This window comes from Schistocerca nitens, chromosome 1, assembly GCF_023898315.1.
Source record: "Schistocerca nitens isolate TAMUIC-IGC-003100 chromosome 1, iqSchNite1.1, whole genome shotgun sequence".
NCBI lineage: Eukaryota > Metazoa > Arthropoda > Insecta > Orthoptera > Acrididae > Schistocerca > Schistocerca nitens.
In genome coordinates, this window is record NC_064614.1 from 756,187,096 (window position 1) to 756,205,441 (window position 18,346).

Consider the following 18,346-nt stretch of genomic DNA (forward strand, 5'->3'; position numbering starts at 1 on the left):
ACCCTCTCCTCCTGGAGAAGTTAGGGCAGTGTTGTCGGTTTTACTTTTATGTCTATCTGCAGTAGTTAACATTTCACCTCCACAATTGGCTTTTCCCCTAAAAGCATATCAAATGGAAATAACAAACAAGCAACCACTACTACACCACAGTCCAAAGCAATATCCCTACCCTAGCTTTGATTAGTAATGTGGAGCTTGGATACTTATAAAACAACACCAGTTGTTATGATGAGAATTCTTTTGAATATAGCTTGCTTTTTAACATATAGGTTAATTTACCTAAATCAATATTTCAGTATTTAATGTACTCCGCATGGACTTTAACAGACTATATATTTATCTGAATTGAATAACCAAACATTCACACAATGTGGGCCTAGTTTTGTGGTACCAGACTGAACTATCTTCTTTGTCAGCTCAATTTTAGATGCACTGTAATATTGGCAAGGTATTTTTTGACGTTAGCAACCAAGTGTTTTCAGTAGAATTTATGCTGGGAGAGTTTGCTGGCCACCACAGTCTATGAAAACCCAGATCATTCTGACATTTCTGTCTAACCCTTCATCAGTGGCAACTGGGTTGACCCCATTTGAATGGTCCTTAGCTTTCTTCATTACTTCCTTTTCAGTGATTGTATATTGTGTCATACCATTGCTTACACCTGTATATATTATTATCCTTCCAACCCCAATGGAACAAAAGGCATCTCCCACCTTTACAACCCAGTTGCCACTGATGAAGGGTTAGACAGAAATGTCAGAATGATCTGGGTTTTCATAGCCTGTGGTGGTCAGCAAACTCTCCCAGCATAAATCCTACTGAAAACACTTGGTTGCTAACGTCAAAAAATACCTTGCCAATATTACAGTGCATCTAAAATTGAGCTGAAAAAGAAGATAGTTCAGTCTGGTACCACAAAACTAGGCCTACATTGTGTGAATGTTTGGTTATTCAATTCAGATAAATATATAGTCTCTTAAGACTTTTAGGTTTGAATAACACTCATCATTCAGTTCCTCTCCTGTCTCAATCCAGAGTTTCCAGCCAGCATAACCACTATACACATTAAACTACTATAAATCAGAAAAAATTACTGTGTCTGAGTCTTCCCCAGTTCACTCTTCATAGATGTTTACAAACCAAATCCTATCTCTGATGTGTTTATGAGTCATCATAGGTTTGTTCTTGGGAGTTACCTTCTTAACATTCATCTCTGAAGGATGTCTAAGCACTGTTTGATATGAAATACTCTCCTTAAGATAAAAATCAATTTTGGAAGCAATTTTATGTGAACTCGTTTTACTGTCTCTGTGCTAGCATTATTGTTGACCTATGTAGTAAGGAAACTGCATCCACATCTTCACTGCTAACTTGATTTTCTATAATATATCTGCTTTTTAAAAATGTTTCCCACTGTTTTTTGGCCAGTGAACAGTTTTCTTGCAGTTGCCCTATTCACGTGCATTTTTTGGGCTGACAACATTCCTTGCTTTCTCGGTTGAGTATCCTTTCTTCCAATAACTGAAAACAAAAAATTAGAGTTATGTATTCTGCAAGGAACTTTTACAAATACATAAAAACCATAGTAATGCCATAACAGTGATATTTAACAACAATGAAGATGCAAAAGTTCCAGTTGAAACTTATTGTGACCTGTTTTCACTTAGGGCAGAAGGGTAAGACTTCTTTACATTTCAGCAACTGTTGTAGGCACAGAATGTGACAAGGAAGTACTGCTATGCCATCTAGTGACATGATGGTAAGTTACTAGCACAAGTGCTCTTTTCAAAGTATTTATAAATTGATAAATATTAAACAGCTTGTCTGCAAGATGTTGAGTTCACTGCATACTTATTTTTAAATCTGACAAACAGAATTCTCTATATAAAAAACATTTAAATCACTTAACAAATGGTTCTGACTGAAGCAGGGTTCTGAAAATACCAATGTTCCATCAAAACATTTAGTAAGCTGAAGTGAAACATGATTATATCGTGATTAAACTAAGTGGGGTAACTTTCTGGACCACAGTGTAATACTATGCGTTTTCATTCATCTCAACCGAGAGACTTCTCTTGTGAAATATACAGTGCCAACTGGAGAAAACTTCTTTACACTTAAATTTTGGTACACCCTCTTTTCCTTCATACTTTTTAACTCATGTCAGTTTTGGCTACTAATAGTGATGTGCATAGTGTAGAAATCTTGGACTCAGGTGCCCCTGGTGGCCATCTAAGCTGGGTACCCAAGTGGCCTCTACTGTGATACATCCTGCATAGAGGTCTTAGAGTTGTGGCATTTCTTTCACCCTAAGCAGTGGCTCGTCATTTACAGCTCAAACCGGCCCTGGTAGTAAAGCAACGAAGTCATTTATTTTCTGCCAGGTTATGATCTGATGCAGAAGTCACACCCAGAAGTGTTTTTGACTAAAACAGAATGTTAAAATACTAACATATATTTCATTGGCTAGACCAACATTCATATTGTGACACTTTGTACTGTAGTTACAGTCATGAACTATGACGGTCAAGTTTCTGTGCATCATGCATTCTCCAACAGCCAGCGAGCATTCGTAAGTGTTCTGAGCACTCTACTGTGAATGCTGTCGCCAATCCGAGCATTAGACATGATCACAGTGAGTTGTTTAGTGAATTTCTATTTCATTTGTTGAGAGTTGGCATCACTGATGGTGGTGGTAAGTGATAAATTCTGCATAAGCAAGCGAGAGACATAATTTGCAGGATACACGCTTTCTTCAAGCGGAAAGCACGCACGTGCACGTAGTGCAGCTGTCACTGGGAATCATCAACAATGTGATCCCTGTCCATGCCTCGGCATGTGCAAACCGCCATCGTTTGTGAATCGGACAGTAGTATGAAAGACTGTTTTGTCATGTGCCATGATGTACTTGTCTGTTCAATTGCTAGTTCTGAAATTAATACAGTAATTAACTTTCAGGATAATCGTTCCAGATCACAAATGGATTCTGATTCCGATTTGTGTATAGATGACAATGATGTCAGTTACACAAATCACCGTCGATCCAGTGGTGCGAGAGTAAGTATTTTATTGCTAGTTAATTTTTAAATCTGAGTAACAGCTGTGTATGAATGTCATGTCCTGTTCAATGTAGATCTCATTGTTACAACCATGTTTTGCAGTATTTTTCAGCTAAATACACCTTAGCATTACTGTTGTTTCCAGATCAACTACAAACCTATTTACTCTTAAGTTTTGGCCCGTATAGTTTGAGCAAATGGTTATGAGTTTGCAAAATGTAGCATCCAGTAAATGATCACAGTAGTAAACTTAACATTGAAATTTTTCTGTGCCATTCTGTACATATTTTCTTAAACTGATTGAAATGCTGTTATAAAAAGTGATTTTCTAATTTATGTTACCATTTCTTTAAACTGGATGGTCTCTGTTATTTTCAGATTTGTATAATGATATTGTGCTAACAGGTGATTAATGTGACTAGTTGTTACTTTCGTTCAGCATTTTCCATTGCAGGGAGGCTTTTCACGATTCCCCCGCTCTGTTTTTATTAAGTTTGTAGGCTTTTGTTTACGATCCAAGTGTACTTCACTGAATACACACATTCCTCACTTTCACAAGCAAATGGACCTTTGACACAGCGTGTGCTACTGTCCCTGTATTAGAAGGATAAGACATAATTTATAGGTATTAGATAAAGAAGACATACTCATCAAATGTGTGACTGAATCCTGTGTATGTTGAAGTCTTAACACCCCAGTAATGGTATAGTGTGTATCAAGGAAAATTCCCTTGAGAAAGCCAAAACGTTTTGTGAGCCAGCATTAGTGACTAGCATTTATCTTCAGGAAGTAAATATTTAATACTGCCAATTCACACATAAAAGTAAGCACTCTGTTCTAGCTTCAATAACTATTAGCTCTTTCTTCAGGGAGGGGAGAGGGGTGTATTGGGGAAGGTTAGAAAAGAAGAGCATGTCACTCAGACCCCTTATTGAGAGGGACCCACCAGTTGTGATGACAGCAGTACTAAATATTTCACCTATTGAAGTTGAGCACTTGTCAACCAATCTGTTTCACAAAATGTTGTTTTCACTAATAGTCTAATGTTGGATGTCCAAAAGTAAGCCTGCAGTGCAAGTATCTACATTTTGATAAGGGCATTACAGAATGGGCATATGCATGTGTGGACGCTTAGCTTTCTCGTAGACTTCAATTTAACTGAAAACAGTGAACTTGCAGATTTAAAATAATGAAAAAGTTTTGTTACCATTAATATTGATTGTGTGTCTGATACGGTACAATAACCTTTTTTTCCCCCTGCGGAAATAAAGGAATTAACAGTGCAATTATGAAATAGGTGGTAAAGTGAAAAATGTAGGGGTTCCAGATAAAATTAGAAATAAGGAATTAAATAAATAATTACACTGTAACATTGAAAAAAAAGGGGGGCATTGTAAATGAGGGTTAGGTCCAAGCAGATGGTGGGATGCAATGATATGTAGAAGAGTGAATTCCTATCTCTATAGGTCAGTAAATGAAGTACTGAGTGGGAGGATCCAAACAGCCCATGTGGTGTACCAGACACTCAGGTCTGTGGAGTCATTCTGTAGAGCACACTCAGCAGCTGAACACTGTCTCTTTGTGATTTTAATAAATTTCTGAATGGAATTTTTCTTTTTATTCAACATATCTTTTCAGGACAGTACTTCTTGTCCATCTTTCACTGTAAATCTGGAAATGGTTTATTAAGCAACCTTAAATTGTGAGTAGTCATGTTCTAAATGCTCAAACGACAAACTAGATATGCTAGTGGTGTTGTACAAAACACACAGTTAGTGCGGGATAAATCAAACTTCAGCTACTATGAAAATAAGTCTCATTGCTCCTTTTTTGCCAAAGTCAAAAAGATGATCAAGAATCCAACTCATATTGAAGCAACCTCTTTACACTCTTTGTCTTGCCACCATATTGCAGGTACAAAACTAAAAAATGAAAAATACTGACCTAGTACATGAACAAGTCTTTTGAATGTTCCCTGGGAATTCCACTACAGTCAAATGTCACAGATGCAGGTAATGGTTTGAAAGTGAATGCAACCATTTAAAACTAGTTACCATTAAAGAGTATATGCAACTGCAACAGAAAACTAAATAAATAGAGATATTGGTCCTTTAAGCCAACATGAATTGTATGAATGCTAAAACTGTCAATGGCACAATAATGTCTTTGTGAAATCCTGACTGTCAGCAGCAGCTGAAACATAACTTATTATTCAGTACGTACAGTTGGCTCATTACAATGAATAAAAAATTGAGAACATAAACTTTGTTCATTTTTGTAAACTTTTTTAGATCACATTAGGTAAATAAAAGGAGAATTGAGCAGTCATTAGGCACAATTCAAATTGTTACCTAGTGTTCGGACAATGTTGTTTGGCAAAGCAAGCACACACAATATCACAACTACCTTGTCCTGGCCAGCTACATTGACCCTGTTTTGCAAACCTGCTGGAGTGAATAGTAGTGTCTGGCAGAGTGGATAAGAACAACAAGGAGTGGGGAAGGGGAAAGAAGGGTTAGTGGGAAGGGTTGAAGTGTAGCACAGGTGAACCCATCCTGTCGGTGGCACTCGAAGTGGGAGACATGAGTTGTGAAGCATCCATTGAAATTGAGAATGTTGTGCTCAGTGGGTTGCCACTGGATGGTCAACTTTACTCTTGGCCACAGTTTGTCGGTGGGTTTTCATTTGGGATGATAGCTAGTTGGCTGCCATACCTAATTTGTGTGTGTGTGTGTGTGTGTGTGTGTGTGTGTGAGAGAGAGAGAGAGAGAGAGAGAGAGAGAGAGAGAGAGAGAGAGAGGACAGGACACTTCCTGAAGGCTTGACAGAAATTTATATGTTGTTTATGTGCCTGTTGCCCACTGAACACGTCAACTGTGTGATGAGTAGTTATCTATACTTCACTGATGATGTGTGTTCTACACCAGACTTTCCATTTAATGGCAAAATTGGGTAGCTCTTGTGTTACAGCACTGCTAGAAAAAAATATCTTGGCCCTAATTTTATTTCCTTTTGTGTTTGTATACCATATGTCTAAGAGGTATTTCTTTTTATCCAGGAAAGTAATTTATTCTTGTACAAAATACTGTATGTTACCAAGCTGTAGTTACTATGTATGTATTTGATTACATTCTTGAAGTTGCAATGTTATTCAGAAGGGCCTTTTTATTCATCATTATTAATCCCTCAATCTGATGATAGTAAAAATAGACTGTAGTATCTCTGTTTCTGAGCAGTGCTGCTGTGAGCTGTGATATTTTCCACATTAGTTTTTGAGCATGTAATTTGGTTGTTAAACTGTCTGCTTTGCATGAATCCTTTCACATTGTAATTTTTTACTAACATATTTGCTCTGTATTTTTCCGCTTGTCGCTCTACACACACACACACACACACACACACACACACACACACACACAGTCTTTGACATTTTATAAAAAATAATTTATATTTCTAAAAATGTACCATGTAAATGCTGTAATCATTGCACAAGTTTGGTTATCCCTGTATCACTGCATGGGTAATTAACAGGCATTGTGTAACTCAACCAACATAAGACAGTATTGGTCTTGTCTATGTTTGGAACACAGAGTTTGCATGACTTGTGAGTGATAGTTCTTAGGAAGCAGTAGTTATTACATTGCATGTACACATTCCACAGTGTGCTTACTTCCCTGAAACATTTGCTTCTGCAGTCTTTCAGAAATATAAATATTGAAAGGAATGCATTTATTCTGGTCACTTTGAGGATCACCAAATATTTCAATGTATCATACATTATATTGTCTCTTCACTGTCAGATGAAGTTTTTTGCAACTTTCTTGTTGCATGCAATCATTCTCGAAGGAGGAAGCAGATATTCACAGCCAGTTAAGTGTTGAAGCTCAGAATTTCATGTAGTCAAAACTACTACTTGACCAGTGCTTACATCTGGTATGTTTTGACATTTTGTATGATTTTCTGGTAAATACATAATGTATGTCACCACTAAGTGGCATGAATATATTCATGTTTATAAATATATGTGTCTGCTGCTGCTGCTGCTGCTGATGATGATGATGATGTGTGATATCATGAATATGCTTTATTCTGACTGTGATGTCTTGTTTGTGATTCTTCTAAATCTGTAATACAAAATAAGATTTATAAAACATTTATATGTCTTGAGTCAAGTGCATTTTATAATTAAGTCTGATAATGAGAAGTTGTATCTGAAAGACTGATCCATTCACTCAGCAGATTTACAGTAAATTATAAATACAATTTTAAAAAAAGGTTTTTGTATTCTATCATATATTTCCTGAAGGACAAGAAGAGATGTAGCTCACTGCAAAAGTGAAAAATAGTAATATTTACTTATTAAAAACAAATTAGGAGTGAAAAAAATGTGGAAGTAGATACTGTAATAGCAAAGACACAAGAGTAGTATACTCCATTCATCATAAGTTTATCACAGAAGTAACATTACTCCTCATGGGAGTCTCCTGTGGAACATAAATAGCACCTTGCTGAGTACAGTTGCATATGATTATTATATGTTTGTACTGCAGGTCGCACATCACCTTCGTGTTGCATTTAACTTCAAAGTGTGCTGCCCTTCTCATTGCTAGGATGCACTCCATGAAAGTATTGCGTAAGAGCACACTGTTGAGATTTCAAGAATCTATAGTTTACCTGTGTTCCTTTTTATCTTCCCATGCACGTAAAACAGTCAACACAGAAACTTGAGTAGAAACAGATTTTTGTGAAAAATGACCTTCCATGCCTTTTTCTCTGCAGAATACAAAGGAAATTAACAAATTTTTATAGTATATACGAAGGACATGGCTGCATAAGGACACCTAACTGGACAGACAAATTGATTGTCCAGCGAGATTTGAAACAAAAACTGCACAAATTGAACAGTTAACGTTTTGATTGGCAATAACAGTGAAGACTCTTCATGTTTTAAAGTGCTTCATTGTGTCATTCATACTAAAATTACAATGAAATAACTGATTCATAAGTAGGTCCTATTTCTGGTGTTGTGGCATCATCTGGTATAGGTACACTGTGCCCTACAAGCAAACATTGAGCGTGCTGAGCATGCGTTTGTTTACATTATGGTTAAACATATAATGAACAAAGTATTGCATAAAGTGACTAGAAAAATACATCACTGAATGTGGGGAGCATCAATTTGTGGGTAATCATAGACAAGTTGTTGATCTACAAGAAGGTTTGAAACTAAGAAGTGCTTACATACAGTGCAAAGATTGTTACATCCGGTCTTAAATACATTTTAATGAATAAAATGGCTAGAAAGAACGTATAAACTCTCATTCATGTGGATACAGTAATTTGCATTCATCTCAGAACTCAAAAGCTGTATTAATATTGGATTTTCTGCAGCATGACTTTTTACAATTTAATATATGCTGAATATGGTCAAGTTGTTTTGTTACTCTTCTGTAAATGAATATCACTTCATAAAGGCCCCATTATCCATGATAAACTGATTAAAATAAGTGTGTTCATCCTCAAACATTTGAGCGTTTGTTAATGGTTATACATTATCCATGATAAACTGATTAAAATAAGTGTGTTCATCCTCAAACATTTGAGCGTTTGTAGAAAATTGACACACACACACACACACACACACACACACACACACACACACACACACACATGGTTCGTCATCTAAAACACCGATTTTGTTTATGGTTATACATATCGAAATGCAGTTTTCAGCAGATTTTAGTGTGTCGAGTGACATCTGTTAATGTTTCTGGCACTGGTGTCGACGAAAATATTGAAACAAGTACATTTCTTTTAGATGGAACCAGTGCTGTTTTTCTGGGGGAACGCTGGGGGTTGCGTACGCCTAAACTTTTTCATCAACAAAATAATTTTTTTACGATGTTGAGAACTTGGAAGAGTGCCAAAGATTTATTTCACGGACGTAAATTTTTTATTTCATTTTTTCATGTTGGCAATTGCAATACGAATGATACCAGTGCAGTTTTTGGTGGGAAAAGCGATGTCATTGACTGTTTCAAGCATTTCGAAGCTGCGGCAACCGTTCTCAACAGCTTAATCGCTGGCAACCAGTTCAACAAGCATGTAGTGCCCTCGCACACCTGCTAATAGTGGGTGATGGTAGTGCTAAACGGATATGCGTACGCTCAAATGCCGAGCTACCGATAGATGTCTGCGGTCCCGCTACATGATGATGTTAATGATGTCATGGCTAAAAGCAGATGGGTGGTATCCCATGCTTCAGTTATAAGTAATTTTCGTTGCGTTATATCCAATGTCGAAGTATCCTCAAACTTTTTTTTAGAAAAAAAGCACTGGATGGAACAGTGTACTTTTTATAACTGCATTCAATAGCTCTTAGAAAGACAATTGCAGTGATATAGTGTTTCTTAATGTTGACATTGAAATCTGTCATAAAAATTCAAGAAATGTCATAATTTGATAGCACGGTGGCTGTCGGAATTGACATCAGAGGTGCAAACACCGCCAAATAAAGCTCTCATGCTACGGTGTGTCAGAATGTCAACACTTTTGCCTGCTTTACTTTGTCTGCATAACAGGGTGCTCATTTCTGCTTCAGCATTCATTGCGTGCAAACGTGTACGTCAGTGAGGAGAAGTTAGATATACCACTTTTATTTTGTGAATTTCAAAGAAATGCCATAAAAAACATTACAGTGATATAGGGCTATCTATCCATTTCACCAATTTCTGATGCGGCAGACAATTGCACAAATTATTGAGATGCCAGTGCGGACAGGCTGCTTCAATGTCAAAAAGAGGACAAGAAAGGAGACTACAGCTCTCAGAGAACACAAAGAAGCTGTTCTTGCTATGACACTAATGAATCAGCACTATGGTACAAGATGTATTGCCAAGGAATGAGGAATCAGCCAGATGAGTGTATTTTGCATCCTGCATCGACAGAATTTCCATCCCTATCATCTGTCACCTCATCAGGCACTCTATTATGTACAGAATTTTGTCAGTTTGCCCTTCAGCAGCTGAGAGACAACTGTCTGTTTTTTCCAGTGTGTGCTCTTTACTGATTAAGCAATGTTTACTACCCACGCTAATGTAAACTCACATAACACGCTCTGCTGGACAGCTAAAAATCCACACTGGCTTCGTCAGGTGCAACATCAGCAGGCATGGAGCATAAACATGTGGTGCATTGTCATAGGAAATTAGATTGTGGGATCTTACTTCATCTCGGGCATTCTAAATGGACACTAGACCGCACATTTTCTGACGAACCTTCTGCTGCTCCTTCTAGAAGAGCTACCACTGGATATTCTCTAGTGTATGTGGCTGCAATAAGACGGTTGTCCAGCTCACTCGTCCCATATTGCATCACAGATACTAAATGAGAACTTTCCTGGACATTGGGTAGGACGAAATTCTGTTGTCTAATGGCCTGCGAGGTCCCCCGATTTGACTCCTCTTGATTTCTTTCTTTGAGGAGCACTTAGAGATGCAGTCTATGACAGAACTCCAACTACGCCAGATGATATGTTTCATCAAATCGCCAGTGCATGATCTACCATATCATCCACTGTAATTATATCTGTTCACTCTTCTTTTGAATGTCGATTGTAAATGTGCCTTCCAGTCCATGATCAACAGTTTGAACAGGTGCTTCAATAAAGAATAAAGTTATTTATTCTTTTCCTCCCTGAAGAGGCAATTTTGTTCTTTATTTTTTTAAGACAAAATTTGCTATGTGATTTGAGTGTTTACCAAATCATTGTTAGTAAATTGTTTATTACATTTACATTTGTATGAAATTTCATTACAATGTCAAGTAAGTTGACTGCGTGCACGGCACGTAGCTGATAACACCGTCAGCACATACATACATTGAACATGAACCACCATTTTGTTAAGAAAAATATTTATTTTGCGGTGTATGGATGGTCACGAAAGTATTTTGAGTAAAATATTTAGTTCAATGAATTCATCCCATATGAAGTAATTTAGAGCAGCTTAGGTAGAGACAGTTGTCCGACAGCATGTATTTTACCTTCAAGGCGCACACAGTCACATACAGGAAAAGATGGTCAAATCTTCATCCTAACATTTAGAATTTAATACAGTAGTTGCTTTTTGCAGTGTATAACACCTTTTTGTCCTTTAGTAATGAAGAGTTGACTTTTCTGTTTCAGCTCGTGTAAACCTGTGAGGATACACAAATGTGAAGTAGTTTTCCTAAGCCCTTTTTGATGCGCTAGATTATAGCCTATGTCGTATTCCCATATACAACATTTGTAGGTGAACCTGCATTTAGGTCTAAGTTGGTTCAAGGGGAAATAAAGATTTATCCTCATAGTGCATGCCTACCTTACAGTATACAACTAAGGAGCCTGGTGCAAGGTGCCTGCTTGGTTGTGTTTGTACTGCAAATTCCATTTCCAGCCACCGTGGTCTCACAATTTAGGACATTTCTCAATTATTTTTCAACAGATTTCAACATCAACATTAATGAATTGTAATTGTCTTCTCAAGAGCTATCGAAGGGAAACATTCCACGTAGGAAAAATATATCTAAAAACAAAGATGATGTGACTTACCAAATGAAAGTTCTGGCAGGTCGACAGACACACAAACGAACACAAACATACACACAAAATTCAAGCTTTCGCAACAAACTGTTGCCTCATGTGTGGATGTGTGTGGATGGATATGTGTGTGTGTGTGCGAGTGTATACCCGTCCTTTTTTCCCCCTAAGCTAAGTCTTTCCGCTCCCGGGATTGGAATGACTCCTTACCTTCTCCCTTAAAACCCACATCCTTTCGTCTTTCCCTCTCCTTCCCTCTTTCCTGATCCTTATACACAAATATTCCGCACGTCCAGGGCCTCGCTGCGATGGAGCACTTCCTTTCACGCCGATCACCTGCCACCCTACCTAAAACCTCTTTCCTCATCACCTTAGCCAGCTTCATCTTGACCCACAACTTCTTCACTTTTGAAGGCCAGACATACCAACAATTAAAGGGAACAGCCATGGGTACCAGGATGGCCCCCTCGTACGCCAACCTATTCATGGGTCACTTAGAGGAAGCCTTCTTGGTTACCCAGGCCTGCCAACCCAAAGTTTGGTACAGATTTATTGATGACATCTTCATGATCTGGACTCACAGTGAAGAAGAACTTCAGAATTTCCTCTCCAACCTCAATTCCTTTGGTTCCATCAGATTCACCTGGTCCTACTCCAAATCCCATGCCACTTTCCTTGACGTTGACCTCCACCTGTCCAATGACCAGCTTCACATGTCCGTCCACATCAAACCCACCAACAAGCAACAGTACCTGCATTATGACAGCTGCCACCCATTCCACATCAAACGGTCCCTTCCCTACAGCCTAGGTCTTCGTGGCAAACGAATCTGCTCCAGTCCGGAATCCTTGAACCATTACACCAACAACCTGACAACAGCTTTCGCATCTCGCAACTACCCTCCCGACCTGGTACAGAAGCAAATAACCAGAGCCACTTCCTCATCCCCTCGAACCCAGAATCCCCCACAGAAGAACCACAAAAGTGCCCCACTTGTGACAGGATACTTTCCAGGACTGGACCAGACTCTGAATGTGGCTCTCCAGCAGGGATACGACTTCCTCAAATCCTGCCCTGAAATGAGATCCATCCTTCATGAAATCCTCCCCACTCCGCCAAGAGTGTCTTTCCGCCGTCCACCTAACCTTCGTAACCTGTTAGTTCATCCCTATGAAATCCCCAAACCACCTTCCCTACCCTCTGGCTCCTATCCTTGTAACCGCCCCCGGTGTAAAACCTGTCCCATGCACCCTCCCACCACCACCACCTACTCCAGTCCTGTAACCCGGAAGGTGTACACAATCAAAGGCAGAGCCACATGTGAAAGCACCCACGTGATTTACCAACTGACCTGCCTACACTGTGATGCATTCTATGTGGGAATGACCAGCAACAAACTGTCCATTCGCATGAATGGACACAGGCAGACAGTGTTTGCTGGTAATGAGGATCACCCTGTGGCTGAACATGCCTTGGTGCACGGCCAGCACATCTTGGCACAGTGTTACACCGTCCAGGTTATCTGGATACTTCCCACCAACACCAACCTATCCGAACTCCGGAGATGGGAACTTGCTCTTCAATATATCCTCTCTTCCCGTTACCCACCAGGCCTCAATCTCCGCTAATTTCAAGTTGCCGCCACTCATACCTCACCTGTCATTCATCATCATCTTTGCCTCTTCACTTCCGCCTCGACTGACATCTCTGCCCAAACCCTCTGTCTTTAAATATGTCTGCTTGTGTCTGTATATGTGTGGATGGATATGTGCGTGTGTGCGAGTGTATACCTGTCCTTTTTTCCCCCTAAGGTAAGTCTTTCCGCTCCCGGGATTGGAATGACTCCTTACCCTCTCTCTTAAAACCCACATCCTTTCGTCTTTCCCTCTCCTTCCCCTCTTTCCTGATGAGGCAACAGTTTGTTGCGAAAGCTTGAATTTTGTGTGTGTGTTTGTGTTTGTTTGTGTGTCTATCGACCTGCCAGCGCTTTCGTTCGGTAAGTCACATCATCTTTGTTTTTACATAGATCGTTTATTTTGTCAGATCACATATTTTGCACATTTAACTGGATTTTCTTTCACAGCATACCATTTTGAATACCTGTGTATGTTAGACTTACTTTACTTTTTCGTGTCCCGAGATTTGTTTCAAAGCCTTTCAGCCCAATGTTGGGCCTAGTCTAATGTTTCTCTCTTTTCAAGCCATAGTTCGTCAAGGGTAGACCTTGTGGGGCAGATGGAACACTGTAGAAGGTGTTCCATATCATGAACTTCACCACAGTCACATTTGTTGTCTCCTTCGTCCTTGAAGCCCCATTTGACTAGGTTCGCTTTAACTGTTGCTACACCTGTTCTGATGCGGTTTAGTGTTCTCCAGATCTTCCAGCTTGATGTACTGCCGCTGGGTATTTCTCGTGAGGCAGGGTAGTCCTTCGGAGGCTCGTTCAATTCACTAGTAAGAAATCTCTTGTGGGATAGTATGCTACGTCCACATGAAGAACCATGCAGCGGGGGGTGCTCGTCGAAAATCTGTTTAAATTTTTCTGTATGTTCGTGCGCAATTCTTTTGGGATTCAGGAGATGAGAATCCAGCTGCTTTGTATATTTTCCCAAGTGGAGTGGGTTTCATGCATCCTGTTGTTAGCTTGCATGTTTCATTAAGGACTGTAGTGACTTTTTTGGCACATGTGCATCGAGACCATACAGGGCATGCATATTCTGCTGTGGAGAAGCAAAGTGCTTGAGCAGTTGTTCGTAATACAGTTGGACTAGCTCCCCATTTACTATTCATCAGTTTTCTTAAAATATTGTTCCTGGCAGCAACTTTTTGGCAGGTTTTTTCACAGTGATATCTGTACGTCAGTGATCTGTCCAGCACGACACCAAGGTATGTTGGTTTGTCCGTATGTTCCAGTTTGTTGCCATTCCAGGTGACGTTCAGCTTCCTGTATGCCTGTTTTGTGCGGAGGTGGAAAGCGCTAAACTGTGTCTTAGATGGATTTGGTTTGAGGGAGTTCTCTTTATAGTATTCAGACATTACGTGTAGCGAGCTTTCTAATTTCCCTTCTACTTCCTCGAAGCTATTTCCTTGCGCTGTAATGGCCAGATCATCGGCATACAAGAAATGGCTAGTACATTCCGGTGTTGGTTGATCATTGGTGTATAGGTTAAATTGTTGGGGGGGCCAGCACACTGCCCTGGGCGAGACCGTTCTTTTGTTGATGCCCTCGGCTTTTTTTTCTGTCCAGCATTACATAGAACTGTCTGTTTTGCAGCAGAGATTCAATGATTTTTGTGAACTGATGATCCTTAAATGTACAGTACAGTTTTTCCATGAGCTTTCTGTGGTTGATGGTGTCGTATGCAGAACTTAAGTCCACCAATGCTACACCTGTTATTTGTTTGTTTTCAAACCCTTCTTCTATGTGTTCTGTGAGTGCTAGGATTTGACTGGTGCATGATTTCCCGGGTCTGAATCCAGCCTGTTGGGGAATGAGCTTTTGGTCTGCGATATTTGCTATGCGGTTTAGGATTATTCGTTCGTACAGTTTGTACAGATGGCACAGGAGTGCTATTGGGTGGTAGTTCTTCGGTTGACCTGCATCTTTCCCAGGTTTTAGTAGCGCCACTACCTTTGATTTCCTCCACATCTTTGTGATCTTACACGTTTTTAAGCAATGATTAAAGAGCTGCAGGATCCATTGCTTGGCACTAGTTGCGAGCTGTTTGATCTGTTCCACGCATTTATCATCGACTCCGCAGTTTTCCCGTTTTTCATTGAGTTCATTCCACGATTAAGATCTTTCATGGTAAATGGTATTTCGAACATGCTTGACTCTTGAATCTGAATTCTGCTGATTTTTATTTTCTGACATTTCTTGTTGGGTTTTCCATTTAGTAGGAGCTGATGGGCAATTTGATTGGGTGTTACTGAAGAGCATTGTTTAGCTGTCCCAAAGTCACAATTAAGTTTTTTTATTAAGTTTCAAGCGACATTGCTACTGTGGGTCATATCCATTCTTTCCAGAGTTTCGACCCATTTCCTTTGTCTTGATTCACTAATCATTTCCATTAGTGTTTCTCCACATTGGACTACTTCTTCACTAAAGGGGTCCTGTTCGTAAAGCATTTCGTACTCCCTCAGGATGTTCTTTGATTTGTCAGAGAGACCTGGGATGAAATGCTCTCTGCAGCTTCGGGGTATGTGTCTTCGAGAAATCTTTTTGAGGGTCTCTACGAAAGTTTGATAATTTTCTGGAATTGGGTGTAGGTTTTCTATTTCTGCATCCAGTTCCACAGCATATTCTATCCATTTAGCTTTTTTAAAGTTGAAGCGTCTGCGGAATGGTATTTTCGTTGTTCTCAAAGCAGCGTATATTTGGATTCCGATAGGTCGGTGTTGTGTTTTAGGAAGAGGTGCATATGCAGTTTTTAAGCATTGGTCTTCCACGTTGTGCTTACAAAACAAATATTAGGGTTGTATTCGCGCTTCCAGATTTTGCTGCTGAATGAGCATGGTAGCTTGGGATCATGGATCAGGGGTAATTTATTTATTTCCGCCCACTGCTCTAATTTATGCCCCTTGTCGTCTGTATGTTTGTAGCCCCATGATGTGCTGTGGCAGTTGAAGTCTCCTAAGATGAACTGTGTTTTCTGGTTGTTGAAGTTTGGCGGCAGAGTCAAGTTGAACTTCTCTCCGGGCGGCTTGTATACTGACATTATGGTGAAGGTGCTACACTCGACAGTCAGTAATTCTATGTTATTGTATCTAGTTCTGTTAGTTGATATTATGGCCATCTCAGGTTTTGTGAAGACAACGCTGCCATATTTAGGATGTGGATTTTCTATGGCTAATTTCATTCCTTCTATTTCTGGTCTTATTGCCCCTTCTTTCTTGTGTGTTTCTTGTATACACAGTATGTCCCATTTGTGTGTGCAGCAAAGTTGTGATATGATTTGTTGTTTGTTTTTGGTGATACCCTCTACATTTAGGCTTGCAATCGTCAGAGTTGGCTCTGAGAAGGGCCCATTCTTTTTGCTTTTCCGGTGTTGGAAGGATTGGCCGTTGTCTCTTATTGCAACGTTTCCGGGGGACGCCGGCATTATTTGACAGATGATTCTCGGTCTCTTATCTCAGATAGTGCACGCGTGGAGGCTCCTTCCTTGTCCCCCTGTATGTTAGAAAAAATATAAATATTTCAAACAACGCATACATCCAGTTATTAGTAATGTTAACTTGTGAAAGAAAATCCAATTTATGTTTTTACAAGATAAATTATAAGTATTTTAAATCTGTACAAGTGCTAACTTGAGCAGCCCCTTGGGAATTGCAGTGTAAAAAATAACAAAAATTGGCATTCTAAATACATAGTCCTTTAAATAAAAACATCTCTTGTGACTGAAGGCCTTTAAACTCAACATAAATTTGAAATAGTGTGTATGAAGCAAACTATTGGTACCTCATACTAACTAAGGTGTGTATTGCTTAAAACTTTGAGACATATTCTTCACTAATTCATATGGCAAAATCATGTATTTTTAACTATCAGCATGTCGTAATATGTGCATTTGCATCATATTTGGTATCTTTCCACTGTCTAGACCACTGTGTAGGTTAGGCTGTTGACAATAGATGACTTGGGACCAAGGGAAGCTGTAACGAACACTGTCATTGTATTTTCCTAACTCACAGACATACCACTTTGTCCAAAAGAAGTCATTGTCTGTTTCTTGGTGTGACATCTGTATTGCAATAAACTTTTGGCAAATTTTGACTAACATGTCAATTTCAAGTCGGCATCCCTTAAGGCACTAAAGCTATCTCTTACAGCTACCAGACAGTATATGGTATAAGCTGTTTCAGTCATGTGACTGCAGCCAATCTTCCATTATCACAAGCAACATGATAGCAATGTTGAACTGTTTACTTTCTTTAGTATGTATGCAATGCTTGACAATGCAGGAACAGTCACTGTCAACAGGAATGTAAGCTATACAAACCAACAGTTGCTGAGGAAGAAGACAGGGCCAAACCCCAGAATAGGGGACAAAACTTGAAATGTGAGTCAATCTTTGGGATGGCAGAGTGTCCAAACACTACATAGAGATCAAGCATGGGGCAAAACAACAAATGACCAGTGCTACCAACTGACAAGTCAATACACGAAAACAGAGCATTGTGTGAGGTGAAGCCTTGGTCCATGGGCACTGAAATCAGCACTAGGACTGCTAACAGTTAAACACGTGGTTCAGTGACTTTGCCCATGCCGTGCTTCACCCACGCACTCTGTGACACCGTCGTGTACTATTCCATTGCAATGACCACACCAGCTCCACTGCATCCATCTTTCTGTCCACTGATGGGAATACTAAACCCCTGCATCCTCAATAGGTCACTCGGGCCCGAAAATGGCTCAGTTTGTGCCGTGACCTCTATCATAAAACGAGATAGTGGATTGACCATTGAAAAAGACAATGTTGACACTGCTTGCTCTGCTGGAGTGGTGGAAGATTGCAGAGGCTGCGGTGACTGTTGGTCCACTGGTTTGTTTGGGGCAGAGACTGCCACGGTGAGCAGGGAAAAGAGGGCTTTGGGGAAACTGATGCAGCAGTAGCCAGGTTTTGTGTGTAGGTTGCGCAAGCCCATACAAGATGTTGAATGATGACGACTTGACAGCTTTGCTCCTTTATGACAAGCAAGAGGACCGCCT

The 18,346-nt window shown here is 39.7% G+C and overlaps 1 protein-coding gene across 4 annotated transcripts in view; it reads left to right on the top strand.

The window, feature by feature from the left end:
• Positions 1 to 18,346, top strand: part of LOC126260893 (sodium/hydrogen exchanger 7) — a 174,772-nt gene that overhangs the window by 65,118 nt on the left and 91,308 nt on the right. For all 4 annotated transcript variants that reach the window (XR_007546661.1, XM_049958344.1, XM_049958353.1 and 1 more), the window contains one exon: positions 2,959 to 3,057. Coding sequence is in view for 3 of the 4 variants with exons in the window: in XM_049958344.1 (XP_049814301.1) it covers positions 2,959 to 3,057 (99 nt within the window). In the remaining variant the exon portion in view is untranslated. The remainder of the gene's footprint in view (positions 1 to 2,958; positions 3,058 to 18,346) is intronic.